At 45.1% G+C, this 15166-nt stretch overlaps 1 protein-coding gene across 1 annotated transcript in view; it reads right to left on the reverse strand.

Moving 5' to 3' along the window:
- Nucleotides 1–8507, reverse strand: part of BBS2 (Bardet-Biedl syndrome 2) — a 38661-nt gene extending 30154 nt beyond the window's left edge. Inside the window, exons 1-2 of the mRNA XM_007459442.1 lie at nucleotides 8241–8507; nucleotides 3144–3371 (exon numbers count right to left, since the gene is read on the reverse strand). Coding sequence (XP_007459504.1) covers nucleotides 3144–3371; nucleotides 8241–8357 — 345 coding nt within the window. The 5' untranslated portion in view covers nucleotides 8358–8507. The remainder of the gene's footprint in view (nucleotides 1–3143; nucleotides 3372–8240) is intronic.
- Nucleotides 8508–15166: the final 6659 nt, after the last annotated feature.

The following is a 15166-nucleotide window of genomic DNA, read 5'->3' on the forward strand; positions in this document are numbered from 1 at the left end:
AAATGACTCTACTTCCCAAAGCAATCTATAGATTCAATGCAATCCCTATCAAACTACCACTGGCATTTTTCACAGAACTAGAACAAAAAATTTCACAATCTGTATGGAAACACAAAAGACCCCGAATAGCCAAAGCAATCTTGAGAATGAAAAACGGAGCTGGAGGAATCAGGCTCCCTGACTTCAGACTATACTACAAAGCTACAGTAATCAAGATAGTAGGGTACTGGCACAAAAACAGAAAGATAAATCAATGGAACAGGATAGAAAGCCCAGAGATCAACCCATGCACATATGGTCACCTTATCTTTGATAAAGGAGGCAGGAATGTACAGTGGAAAAAGGACAGCCTCTTCAATAAGGGGTGCTGGGAAAATTGGACAGGTACATGTAAAAGTATGAGACTAGATCACTCCCTAACACCATACACAAAAATAAGCTCAAAATGGATTAAAGACCTAAATGTAAGGCCAGAAACTATCAAACTCTTAGAGGAAAACACAGGCAGTACACTCTATGACGTAAATCACAGCAAGATTCTTTTTGACCCACCTCCTAGAGAAATGGAAATAAAAACAAAAATAAACAAATGGGACCTAATGAAACTTCAAAGCTTTTGCACAGCAAAGGAAACCATAAACAAGACCAAAAGACAACCCTCAGAATGGGAGAAAATATTTGCAAATGAAGCAACTGACAAAGCATTAATCTCCAAAATTTATAAGTAGCTCATGCAGCTTAATAACAAAAAAACAAACAACCCAATCCAAAAATGGGCAGAAGACCTAAATAGACATTTCTCCAAGAAGGTATACAGACTGCCAACAAACACATGAAAGAATGCGCAACATCACTAATCATTAGAGAAATGCAAATCAAAACTACAATGAGATATCATCTCACACCAGTCAGAATGGCCATTGTCAAAAAATCTAGAAACAATAAATGCTGGAGAGGGTGTGGAGAAAAAGGAACCCCCTTGCACTGTTGGTGGGAATGTAAATTGATACAGCCACTGTGGAGAACAGTATGGAGGTTCCTTAAAAAACTACAAATAGAACTACCATATGACCCAGCGATCCCACTACTGGGCATATACCCTGAGAAAACCATAATTCAAAAAGAGTCATGTACCAAAATGTTCACTGCAAATCTATTTACAATCGCCTGGAGATGGAAACAACCGAAGTGTCCATCATCAGATGAATGGATAAAGAAGATGTGGCACATATATACAATGGAATATTACTCAGCCATAAAAAGTAACGAAATTGAGCTATTTGTAATGAGGTGGATAGACCTAGAGTCTGTCATACAGAGTGAAGTAAGTCATAAAGAGAGAGACAAATACCGTATGCTAACACATATATATGGAATTTAAGGAAAACAAATGTCATGAAGAACCTAGGGGTAAGACAGGAATAAAGACACAGACCTACTAGAGAATGGACTTGAGGATATGGAGAGGGGGAAGGGTAAGCTGTGACAAACCGAGAGAGAGGCATGGACATATATACACTACCAAACGTAAGGTAGATAGCTAGTGGGAAGCAGCCGCATGGTACAGGGAGATCAGCTCGGTGCTCTGTGATCGACTGGAGGGGTGGGATAGGAAGGGTGGAAGGGAGGGAGACGCAAGAGGGAAGAGATATGGGAACATATGTATATATATAACTGATTCATTTTGTTGTAAAGCAGAAACTAACACACCATTGTAAAGCAGGTATACTCCAATAAAGATGTGAAAAATAAATAAAGGAAAAAAAAGAATAAAGCATAGATATATAGTAACTTCAATATAAAGTTCAATACAATACATATATCTCTGAATAAAAAGGCCACATGTAATATCCAGGGAGTAGAAACAACCCAAATGTCTATTAAATGATGAATGGATAAATAAAATGTTGTTTATACATACAATGGAAAATTACTCAGCCATAGAAAGAATGAAGTATGATACATGTAACAAAATGTCCAGAATAGGGCTTCCCTGGTGGCACAGTGGTTAAGAATCCGCCTGCCAATGCAGGGGACACAGGTTTGAGCACTGGTCCAAGAAGATCCCACATGTCGCAGAGCAACTAAACCCATGCGTCACAATTACTGAGCCTGCGCACCACAACTACTGAAGCCCACGCGCCGAGAGCCCGTGCTCTGCAACAAGAGAAGCCACTGCAATGAGAAGCCCACGCACTGCAACGAAGAGTATCCCCCCTTCCCCGCAACTAGAGAAAAGCCTGCGCGCAGCAACAAAGACCCAACACAGCCAACAATAAATAAATTAAATAAATAAATTTATAAAAGAAAATGTCCAGAATAGGCAAATCTATGGAGATAGAAAGTAGACTGGTGGTTGCTTAAGGATGAGAGGTTGGGGGAAAATGGGGAGTGACTACTAATGGGTATGGGGTATTTTCTGGAATAATGAAAATGTTCTATAATTGATTGTGGTGTAGTTACACAACTCTCTGAATAAACCACTGAATTGTATACTTTAAATAGGTGAATTGTATGATATATGAATTATATCTTAATGAAGCTATTATAGAAAAAAAATAAAAGGCTACATGTATATAGTATGATCCCATTTTGTAAAAAAAAAAAAAAAATTCACTCACAAATACTTAGTAAAAAGTCGGGATAAATCAATTCAAGAGTTAAGTGCCATTTCCAAATGAAGAAACCACGTGTAATTATTATTTTGCTTCTATATCTTTTCTATAATAAATTTGGATTACCTGAGTATTAAAGTTGCAGTAGCCTGTAGATGGCAGGCTACAGTAAGCGCTTCTCCTAGAAACTACTATACTAAACTTTAATGCAAAGCCACCAGGAGACCTGTTTACTGGCTCCCTGGCTGTTGGCAGAACTCTCAATGGCAAATCTTGACAGATGGTAGTAGCACAGATATACCTCCGGAGAGATAAACTGGAGTGTCAAAAAGTGGTTACTAACCATGACCAAATAAATGTCAAGTACACAAAGGAGATGTAAATGGCAAAATCCACATGTGTTTTAACTACACTACAACAACCACATAAAAAACCAAAATAAATGTCTGATCTCTTTTAATCATAAAGAAGAAAAAGTGGACACTAATGGGTAATGGAAGTTTTATGGTTATAAAGGGGTATACTTGCCTCTCTGTAGAACAAATCTGAATTATTGTAGACATCATAAGCCAGAAGATTAGTCTGTGTCCCCACTAAAAGAGCATCATAGCCAAGTTCAGGGTTCAGTACTCCTGCAGTCAGGCAGCTGACTGTCTGGTTAATGTTGAGAAGTGAAACATCAGACTCCAGGGGGCTCTGGAAGACCCTGGATGCACTGAAATGCTGGCTCCGCGTATGAGGGTTGTGAATAAAAACCTAAAACAAAAACAGTTAATTACATCCCCTTAAAATACCAAAAATGTAAAATTAACATCCATCTTTTTAAAAAAGACTCAGGTTATTAACAGATATCAACATTAACAAGTGACTTTAATCATCTACAAAACTTAAAACACCCATACACAGTTCTGCGCATGGCTGGCTTTCAATCGCTGCAAACTCTGGAAACCCAGTGGTTCTTAGCCTTATAAAGAACAAGGTAATAGCCAAGATCTAGTTGTTGCTTCCCAGAGCAGCTTATATACTACCCACTAATAGAGTGTTAAAGCACTCTTACAAACCATCCTTTTCCTGGTCAACCTGTAGGAAGCTGCTACCAGCTACAATGTGATTGCTACACACGAAGATCAGAGAAAATAGAATAATAAACACTTCCTTTAGTATCTTCCATCCAAGCACCTAACTAATTCACTTCCTAACCCTTAAAACTCGTAGTTTTAAGGTCTGGTAGGTAGTAGATTTGTCTTACAAACCTAAACTGAGTCACACAAAGCAAGCTTCTTGAAGGCTTTCATAGTCTATACTAGTAAGATAGAATTAAATAATTAGCTCAAAGTTAATTAATTTAGCAGTTTCAACTATCATAAATATAATCATCTGAGTATCCCTACAAATCTTTAAATTTCCTTGGGCTTCTGTAGGAGGTTTAGACTAAAACACGCATCTCAAGAGGGGTGATACTGCCCTCAAGATGGGTGGCTGGGTTTGGGGTGGGGGGATCTTAGACATTAGAATGGCTTGTACCCTCCAAAGGGTCTTTATAAAAACTGATATACTGTATATCTGTGGTATTAAAATTTCATTAGGGAAATTTTAATTTTCTGAAAAAAACTCCATGGGAGGCAATATGGAAAAAAAGAAAAGGATGAGAAACTGCACTAGAGATGCCTTAAGCCCCTTCTAGTTCTAAAATTTGCTAATTTTAAATGAGCATTTCACCCCTTGGTATAAATCTGTAACCAGGTGAGGCCGGTTTGGTTGCTCCACTCAAAAGGCCAATACTCGAGAGACAAGTGTTGGTGGAAAAGGAAACTTTGCTTTACGCAAGAGGCCAGCAACCTGGGAAGATGGTGCACTAACGTCCTAAGACCATCTCCAAGTTGCCAGTTAGGAGACAAAGGTTTTAAAGGCAGTGTGAGGGAGGGATCCGCAGGGTGCATGAGCAGCTCGTGCACAATTCCTGGATTGGCTGGCAACAAGCTGAAGTTTCAAGCATCACCTATCTTCTGGCTTCAACCGGTCTGGGGTCTACGTGCTTGTGATCAGCAGTTTTCATCTGGTAGGAGTCTGCTCCCTGTAAAAACAGCTTAGGAATGTGTGTCAGACTTTTACAGCTTTCAGGGAACTGGGAGCTGGGAGTTCCCCGTGACTCTTTATGGCTGGTTTAGAGTCTAAATTGTTGCCAGTTTCCCAGCTCAACAGCTTGTTTCTCCATCTTCCCATTCCTAATAATTAACTCTTGAGCCAGCCTTCTGAGACTCAGGGCAGGCCTGGGAGACTAAAGCTTTTCTACAAACAAGAGGCAGGTAGAGGACATGGAGGGGAGGGGTCTGTCCCAGGAAGGCCCCATAGGGTCCAGCTTGCTTACAATGCCTGCTTTTCTTTGATAATCCTCAATCCTGAGGAGGAACAGGTGTGGAACAAGAAAGGAAGCAAAGTTTGGGATAGAGAAGTTAATTATAAACTCAGCAGAGGAACTCAGTTTTAGGACTGGTTTTAAATCCAAGCAGGATTAGTTTTAGATTATTATCTAAACAAGGTAACCTAGTCGACAAAAAATAATTTTTAAAAGATTGGTTAGAAACATAGAGATAGTGTGTGTAGCTACTGAATATTGTGTTCATGTTCTCATTTGTGTAATACTTTACAACATGCTTTTATAAACATTACTGCATTTGGTCCTCACAACAACATTTGGTCCTCCTGATATACAGAGGAGGTCAGAAGGGTTAAGGCCCTTTCCCAAGGTCTCACCACTGGTAAGTGACAGGGCTAAGATGCAAGCCTGGTGTCTGGCTCCAGTAATCTCTAGCCACATCTCACTTCCTTTTATAAAAGTTCTGAACAAAAGAATTCTTACAGAGTCTTCTAGTAATTAGACAGGCTGAGAAAGAACAGGAGGAAAAATAACCTATGGACTTCACGTTCGCTGTTATTGGGATGAAAACAATTTGGAAGTTGCTGTCACGAGCTAGAGTCCCAGGAGTCTGGTTTCTCCCTAGTTCCCCTCCTGCTGTTCTCTGCATACAGCAATCAGTGCCCTGGAGACTCACCTGTCCCTCAGGCTCAGTCACACAACAAACAGATCACTCCCAGTGCCTTCAGCCAAAGGACTGGCTGAAGTTCACTTATCTGTTCTGGCTGAGGGAGTGTTTCTGACAATAGAAATTCCAACTAGGCCCTCCAATTCCACGGTGAGAGGAAACCTGTCCCCCGATGGACTAATGTTCATCCTGCAAGAAACCCCTTTTTAAAACATCCTTGCTCAGGTTCAGAGACCAGATCCCAATAAGTCAGCCCCCCATTCACAACGGAGTCCCACTGAAAATGACAAAATCCTGTTTCTGGAGACATGGGCCCCAACAGTCAAGGAGAGCTTTAGCCTTACCTGCAATGTTTGTTTTTAAAGGAAAATATATTTGTGTATTATTTGGATCATAAAATAGTACCAATTTTTTCTTTAAGTCTAAAGATAAAAGATCAGGTCAGGACTTCAGATTTGTTTTTGAAGCTCTGAATATAAAGTGTCCAATTACACAGAACATAGGAACTTCTCTCTCTCTCCCTTTTTTCCCCCCATCTTCAGAAAGAGACTTAGAATCCCTGCCTCCCACTCCAGGTCACATTCTAATGAAAGTGGTTCCACAGAAACCTCTGCCTGATCTTCCCGCTTCCACTCCTATACTCCCCTCCCTGCAGCTCTGTTGCAGCACCAGCCACTAATCCTTTATCTAAAACGTAAACCGAATCCCATCACGCACTTTATTAAAACCAAGGTCTTTACCGTGGCCTACAAGGCCCTATATGATCCAGCCGCTGGCTACCCCACTGCTTCCCTCAATCCATTCCAGCCCCAGCACCTTTCTTGTGTTTCTGGAACACACCAAGTGTATCTCTACCTCAGAGCCTTTGTTTGTACTTGCTGCTACACTTACTCCACCTATCTGCAGGGCTGGTTTCCTCATTTGCTTCAAACCTCTGATCCACAGTTATCAGAGGCCTATTTGATCACCCTGTCTAAAATAGCAATCTCCCATCACCCCCAACCCCTTACTCTGTTTTTCTCCCATGGAGACAGTGTGTGTGTTTCTGTTAACTATCTGGCTCCCCCTCTCAAAGTAACCTCCAAGGGGATGAGACTTGTCTGTCACCTTCACCCTTGTAACTGCAGAGCTAAGAACAGTGCCCAGCACATAGCAAGCCCTCAATAAATCAGGGGCTGAGCTAATATCAATGGGATCTTTTCAACCCACTTATGTAGCTGCTGTGCACCTACAGCAGAAGCAATATGAATTTTTGGTATTTGTCAGTGCCTACTAACATTATTACATACGAGGCTCTGTGCTAAATGCTTTCCTCCATTATACAACTTAATGAAGATGAATCATTACTTTTTACTTATGTATCCCAAGGCATGGCATATGAGAAAACATACAACATAGGTGGCAGTGTCTCGAAAACTGTAAATCATTATATAAATGTTAGCTTATTAAATCCACACTGGGTCAGAGAACATGCACTCTAATCTCATTTCTACCGCTTTCCAGTTGAACAGCCTCAAACATTGCTTTGAACCTCTCTGAACCATTATTTCTAATCAGTAAAGTGGGAGTAATAAGAAGAAAATAACAGCTAACAGTTAGTGACCACTGCCTATATGCCAAGCACATGACATGTATCAGTAGTAACTTACTTAATCCTCTTAGCAACCCTATACTAAGTACCTTGCTCAAGGTCATGAACTTAGTAGGTACCGGAGCCACAATCTACGACACCTGTGCTATATGGCAGCGGTTGGCAATTTAGCAAGGATCCTGAGATGATTAACGTAATAAGGCTTTGCACCTGTTAGAAGTTATTACGCTTGGCGTCATAGTATTCCATGGTTTGGGGGCATGCCTCCATCAACACACAGTTTCTTGATTTGCCTTGTCTGCTGTCCTTCTGGACTATAAGCTTTCTGAAAGTCAGGACTCCAACTTTATCTCTGAATCCCCAAGATCTACCACGAAGGAGGTGTCCAGTAAGTCTGGTGAATGCTGAATGACCATATCTTCTTCGTCTCTGCGATTCCCACACCTTGCCCAGCACCCGTCACATAGTAAGCTCCTAAAAGGTACTTAGTAAATAAATTATAGGAAGAGACGTGACTGTACGTGGATAAAGATCGAAAATGCAATTTGAATCACTTAAGTTAAGCGTCTTTGTGATTTTTTTTTCCCCCCGTAAAGTTGTTGGCTCTGAGAGGCAGTCTGAGATAGCAGGAGTTCCAGAACGAAGGGAAGAGGCCCTGGGCTCTAATCTGGGGTCTGCCATTACTGCTAACCCTGACCAAGCCATTCCCCCTCTGGGGTCTTCTCTTCCGTAAGCTCCCTGTCTGTAGAGAGACACCAACATTGTCCGAGTCTAAGTGCCTGAAGACAAATTAACTGCTCAGAAAAGCCGTTCTGCGTGATTATTCACGATGTGTGCGCAGGATGGAGAGCTACGGAGGTTACCGGGCAACCCTGGCTGGGGGAGGAGCCTAAGAATGAGGAGCTAGACTGCAGGGACCTAGCGGGCAGAGGTTGTGGGGACTCGAGGGGCCCGGGCCCCGTGCGGGTGGGAACTTGTGGGAGCGGTTACCTTGCCTGCTTGGGTAGCGGCCGCCAGGCACGGGTGAGTCCCGTCGTAGCGCCCTACGGCCACCATGCGGGGGCTGATTTTGTGGCGCAGTTTCAGGGTGAACACAGGCAGCAGCATGATGGCGTCAGCTCAGGAGAAGAGGGCTAGTGGTCCGATACCGATGCAGCGAAGCCGGCCTCACCCGCGGCGGTGAAGAACGCGAGGAACCAGGCCGGGCGGGAACCTGAGCGAGACTGAGCTGGACCCCCGGCCACCGGCTTTTTCTGCGGCTGCGCAGGCCCGCCCACCTAGTTCTGCGGCTGCGCGGTCGGGCCTCAGGCTCGGCTGAGGCTGAAGCTGGGTCTCGGTGGTGGAGTCGTGTCTTTTGCAGCTGTAACTTACCCGCGTTGGATTCGACTCAACTAACAGGTCTGCAGTGGCGGTATCTGAGCCAGCGCACCCCTGGGGCTTCTTCTAGCACTGCAACCAAGCTGCCGCACCGTTGCAGACAACGCGCACGTCAACCACACTCCAAAGGGTCATTAATTAAAGAAACATGCCTTGAATGCCTACTCTTCTCCTTAGTTTAGCTGTTATGTTGATGCCCACAGTAGTTACAAAATATATAGACTCTTTTAAAAAAATGTTTTAAACTCTCACCTTTAAATGGTCCATGGCCCTTTGTAAGATGCTCTATAAATTTTAAATGCGAACACGAAAAATTGAAAAGTCATTAAACTTCTCGACATTCAGATAATTTATGAGGGTTCACTATGTGTCAGGCACTGTTCTAGACAACAGAGGTATGGTAGTTAACATGAGACAAACCTCTGCCCTCCTGGAGCTGACCTCCATTTCGGGGGAGACAAACACTAACTGAGAAATACATGTGGGAGGGGCCTTTTGGTAGTAAGTGGTAAGGAGGGAAGAGGAATAGACGTTTGGAGGTGGTGCAGTTTTAAATAGGTGGTGGGTAAGAGACCTCACTGAGAAAGTCACGTCCAGGCAAGAACCTGAAAGAACTAAGGGAGTCAGTTTTGAGGAAGAGTGTTCCAGCAGAGGAAATTCAGGTGCAAAGGTACCGAGGGATCGCTCTGGCTACCTTCTGGAAATAAACGGTTAGGGCTGAGGGACGAGATGAATGGGAAGCAACAGAGGAGACTGAGAAGGAAGCCAAGTGAAGACAGTGTTGCCAGGAGTAGGAAAATAACCGTGTCAGATGCTGTAGGTGGGTCTTGAAAGATGGGTTCTAGAATATTCTTGATATTTGCATTTTGTAATTACAGCCATACAAATGAGCATCTTTTTTCAAGCGTACTGGGGGTCTGTGACTAGTTGTAATCTCTTCTGGAGATAATGTCAAAAGACTAAATTTGGGCTTCCCTGGTGGCACAGTGGTTAAGAATCCGCCTGCCAATGCAGGGGACTCAGGTTCGAGCCCCGGCCCGGGAAGATCCCACATGCCACGGAACAACTAAGCCCGTGCGCCACAACTATTGAGCCTGTGCTCTAGAGACTGCAAGCCACAACTACTGAAGCCCACGTGCCACAACTACTGAAGCCCGCGCGCCTGGAGCCTGTGCTCCACAACAAGAGAGGCCACCGCACTGAGAGGCGGCCCGTGCACCACAGCGAGGAGTGGCCCCCACTCGCTGCAACTGGAGAGAGCCCGCGCACAGCAACGAAGACCCAATGCAGCCAAAAATAAAATAAATAAATAAATTCAATAAATAAATTTATAAAAGACTAAATTTGAGGGCCTCGATGGAATGTAAAGCCTGAGCCAATAGCCCGATAAACCCCATCTGATAGGCCCTGCCTCTGACTTCTCCCAGCTCCTTTCTGCCCCAGTGTCTCTGCTTCACTGCCTAGACCCCACAGTCCTGTAGCACTTACCCAAGCAGTCCTGTAATGGAAATTGTCCTGGGTCTGTCCTCCTGCCTTTTACCATCAGAACTTTGTGAGGTACCCCTCCCATCAGCCCCTAGACTCTGCCTCCAGGGAGGCATCAGCTCTCTGAATCCACTCCATTCTGCTAATAGCTGATCACAAGGCTGACAGGCCACCCCTCCCAGGAACAGCTTGAAAGGAATAAATCTCTAATAGAGGTCATCTCACAGTCTTCATTTTTCTGACAAACATGTATTGAGGGTCTCTGTGTGCTAGTCAGTGTTCAAGTAGTTAGGGACACCATGGTATACAAGGAAGACATAATCTGTGCCCTCATGGAATTTACATCTAAGAGTGCATTCATTTGCTAATACACCACCATAACAAAATACCACAAACTGGGTAGCTTAAACAACAGAAGTTTATGCAGTCACAGTTGTAGAGGCTGGAAGTCCAAGATCAAGATGCCGAAACAATTGATTTCTCCTGAAACCTCTCTCCTTGGCTTGCTGCCTCTTCCCATGGTTGTCCCTCTGTGCACACACCCTTCTCTGTGTGTCCAAATTTCCTCTTCTGGTAAGGATACCAGTCTGATTGGCTCAGGGCCTTCCCTAAGGGCCTCATTTTAAGGTAATCACCTCTTTAAAGGTCCTAACTCCAGATAGGCGCGTTCTGAGTACTGGGTGTTAGGACTTCAACAAATGAATTTGGATGAAGGGGTACACAGTTCAGCCTGTATCAAGGGGACAGGGAGAAACAGACACTGAACAGGAAAGCAAATAAGATCACTTTCTCTGATAAGGCTGATGTGCTGAGGCTCAGAAGAGGCTTTTCAGAGGAAGTGACATTTGAAGCAAGAGCTTTATGACAAGACAGTGTCAGCCATTAGAAGATGTGAGGGAAGGGCATTCCAGACAGAGGGAACAGCAAGGGCAAAGGCCGAGGCTGGGCACATTTGAAGATCAGGAAGAAGACAAGGTGGCGGGAGCCTAGCGAGTGAGAAAGAGAGGCCAGGAGGGGCCACAACACACAGGACTGTGAGCCACACCAAGGAGCTTGGGTTTTAGTCTTTAGCAGGCAGACAAGTCCATGGCCTGCTGGATATCCACGTAAGGCTGGTCTTGGCCTCCATCCACCCGGTGAAGCCTCGCTCACTCAGTGTACTGCCTTGGGGGCCTGCAACTTTGCTTTCGCTCTTCCCAACAGGACAGTACCAGCAGCAGTGGCATCCATCACTGACATTTTTTTTTTTTTTTGCGGTACGCGGGTTTCTCACCACTGTGGCCTCTCCCGTTGCGGAGCACAGGCTCCGGACGCGCAGGCCCAGCGGCCATGGCTCACGGGCCCAGCCGCTCTGCGGCACGTGGGATCCTCCCGGACCGGGGCACGAACCCGTGTCCCCTGCATCGGCAGGCGGACTCCCAACCACTGTGCCACCAGGGAAGCCCCATCACTGACATTTAATGAGCATTTTCTAGGTGCCATTCTGAGTACTTTATATGGATCATCTCTCTTAATCCTCCCTATGAGGGAGATACCACTGTTATCCCATTTGACAGATGACAAAACCTTCCCAGAGTCGCCTCCTCCCTTCATAACTCTTCACTGGTTCCCCATTTGCAGCCAAAGTAAGTTCAAGCTCTTTGACAGATTACACAAAGATCTCCAAGTTCTGACCACTGTTGGCCTCTGCAGCCTCTGCTTTTGCTGCCTCCTGCCTCAAGCTCAGTCCCTTCTCAGCTGCTTTCTTAGCCGCTCTGCCTTTGCTCACACTAGCCCTCTGCCTGGAATGTCCTCACCCTCACCTCATAGGTTGGACAGCACCACTCCAGGGAGTCGTGTCTGACGGTCTCTCTTACAGCAGCTACCACACTTGGGAGGTAGCCTCCCTTCCTCTCTGTGCTTTCATGGGTCTCACAGCAGTCATATCATTTGCCATATTGGGGGTATTTGAGTCTTTGCATCACAACCCTAATTAGGAACAGCATGGATTCCCCAGAAGGGTTGAGAATCCCCATCCTCCCTGCCAAGCGCTGATCAGGGCAGGGACTTGGAGGGCTTCCAACCATGGCCAGGAGAGGCTGGCCTACAGTCTTCTCTACCTCTCACCACCCACTAGGAATCACTGGCTTTTCAGAGGGGACACATCTTCACATCAGGGAGATCTGAGGCTCCTGAGAACCCAAAACCTGGAGGGGAAGAGCCTGTGGGCTCTAGGTTGGCAGCATTCCATAACAGGTAAGCCCACAAGCCTTGAGAACCTGCAGACCTGGGTTTAAATTCCTCTTCGGTCAATCACTAGTTGAGACTGGGGCCCATCATTTAGTCCTCACGCCCACAGGTATCGAGTGCCTTCTCTGTGCCAGGCACTGGACACACTAACTCACTGAATCCTCGCAGCCACCCTGTGAGGGAGATTCTGTCATCCTCCCATTGTACAAGAGAGGAAACTGAGTCATGGGCGGTTTTATAACCTAAGTCCAAGGTCACACAGCTGGGAAGTGGCAGAACCAGGAGGGCTTGCCCAGGTGGTCTGGGCTCCAGAGCCTGAGCCGCTAACCACTGCACGTCCTGTCTCCTTCAGTCAACACCCCAAGCACCAGTGTCTCTTCTAGAAAAGAGAAAGATTAATAGTACCTACTTCTGGGGAATGTTGTTGTGAGAATTAGACCAACGAATATAAATAAACGACTTGAAGCAATGCCTGGCACTTAATAAGAGACCCCATAAATGGTTATTATCGTTGTTATTATAAGGTTATTATTATTACCTATAGCTGAAAAGGCTGCTTTTGACTTGTTAGGGTTGCTATTGTAATAAAGTTGGTGTTTTTTTGTTTTGTTTTTTTTTAGCAGGTAGCTTCGTTCCAAATATCCTCTCAGCACTGGGGTTAGAAAAACCAACCTCACTAGTCAAGGTCTGGTGGACCTAGGTGAGACCAAGAATTTAGATCCTGACTTACAGGGGCCATGCCTGCCACCTGCCTCTACCTCTGTGTCCTCACCTCGCCTATGCAAAGCACCCACACTAGAGGGTGTGCAGGTGTAAAGAACGGAGGCTCTCACATATTAGGACTCAGGATTAAAGGCCTAGACAGAGGCGGGGTGAGAGGGCCCCCAGGACCTGTGGCCTCCACTAGTCTAGTCACAGGGCTGACGTCTGGGAAGTGGACTGGTGCAGGGGAGCAGCTGGAGAAGAATTTTTGCCTTTATCTTTACGCACTGTGGTGTTGGCTGTTTTTACATTGAGTTTGGTTTACTTTTGTAATTAACACGTATGCACAACTTGAAAATAAAGGAGTGTGAGGGTGGGGACTGTCTGTGAACTTCAGAGATCCACAGCCTCTCCCCACCCATTGCCCCAGAACCTGCCGATAAAGGACCCCAGCTTTAAGTTTCCCCAAACTTAAAGCAAGTGACCATTAGGCCATGGAGGGGCAGGGGCCGGGGACCACTGGGCAGAGCAGACGGCACAGAGCCTGGCTCTGTGAGAACGGTTCACAAGTAGCCCTCCCGGACGCTCCATCCTTCAGTCTTTCATCACATGACTCCCTGGTAACTCTGGGATGCGTCTGCTGGGGGCCGTGAAGGTGAGGCCGTTCGTGTTGGTCTCTTCTGTCAGCCCATTTCACACATGTGAAACGAGGAATAGAAGACTCACATGCAAAAGCCACTTCACAGCATGTCACTTACACAAAACAGGAACAGCTAACCTTTGGTCAGCAGACAGGGAAAAGCTAAATAATAATAATAGGAGCTAACATCTGTTGGACACTTTCTATGTGCCAGACTCTAAATTATTTACTTGTATTTTTATCTCACTTAATCCTCATAATAACTCTATGAGAGAGGTAATATTATTATCCCCATTTTACAGTTTGCACAGACTAATTTCAACTCCAATTTTCCTCTATTCCCCACCTTATTCCACCCCAACCTGCACATTTCACTGAACTGGTAGGAAATGCCATCCATCAGTGTTAGGTACCCCCCCCATCACCCACTTTACCACACCCCAACCTCAGAGACCCATCAGAACTAGGGAGGCTTACTGATACCAGAAAATGGGGGGAGGGGTCTCCGACCGCTAGTCCCCTGTGGTTGCCGCCAATATCCTTGTCCAAGGTCTCAGTGGTTTCTTGTTATGGGGGGTTCTCTGATACTTGCATAGGACTTGAAACGTCCTGGAGAGGCCAAAAATCCCAGCGCCCAGGGACTCATATCCCTCGAAGCATCATTGCCTTCTTCTTGGGGCTCTTGCCAAGAAGATCCCCAGGTGAGGCCGGGGTCCACAATGGTGCTCAGGTGCTTGTAGCTTAAGTCTGTGAATAACCTCAGGAAGAGATGCTGAAAGTCAGACTAAGTGAGAAACACATATTAAAATGGAACTTTTTCATCAAAATTCATCAGCTGTACACTTAAAATAAGTAATTTTATGGTATGTAAGTTATGCCTCTAGGAAGTAGATTTTTGTTTTTACGTTTTGAAATTAAAATATAAGATCATGTCGCTCCCTTACACAAACTCCTCCAATGGCTTCCCATTACAAGTTGAACAAAATCTGAACTTTTAACTTGGCCTATAGGACTCTGGTGTCTGTGAATCATCCCAACACACATCATGGTCTCACCCCAGGGCTTTTGCACATACAGTTCCCTCTGCCTGGAATGCTCAGCCCCCAGATCTTATCAAGCCTGGCTCCTATGTGTCAATCAGATCTCAGCTCAAAGCTCCCCTCCTCAGAGAGACCTGCCCAGTGCCCCAGCCCTCGCTTGCTCCATCTCTCTCACTCTCACATCATTCTGCTTTATTTTCCTCAAAGTGTTTCTCTCTTTCTGAGATGATCTTCTTTATTTATTTCTTTACTTGTTTTTTTTTTTGTCTCTCCACACTAGAATTCAAGTGTCTTGCCCACTTTTGGTAGGGGAGCCCAGTACCTCCCTACCCCCACCTCAAGAGAAAGAAAGAGAAATCAGGCAGATGGAGGTCAGTGTATTACTTTTTCCTTTGTGAGAAGTAATAATGGAGGGACTTCCCTGGTGGCACAGTGGTCAAGAA

This window comes from Lipotes vexillifer, unplaced genomic scaffold (genome assembly GCF_000442215.2).
Source record: "Lipotes vexillifer unplaced genomic scaffold, Lipotes_vexillifer_v1.1 scaffold342, whole genome shotgun sequence".
Lineage (NCBI taxonomy): Eukaryota > Metazoa > Chordata > Mammalia > Artiodactyla > Lipotidae > Lipotes > Lipotes vexillifer.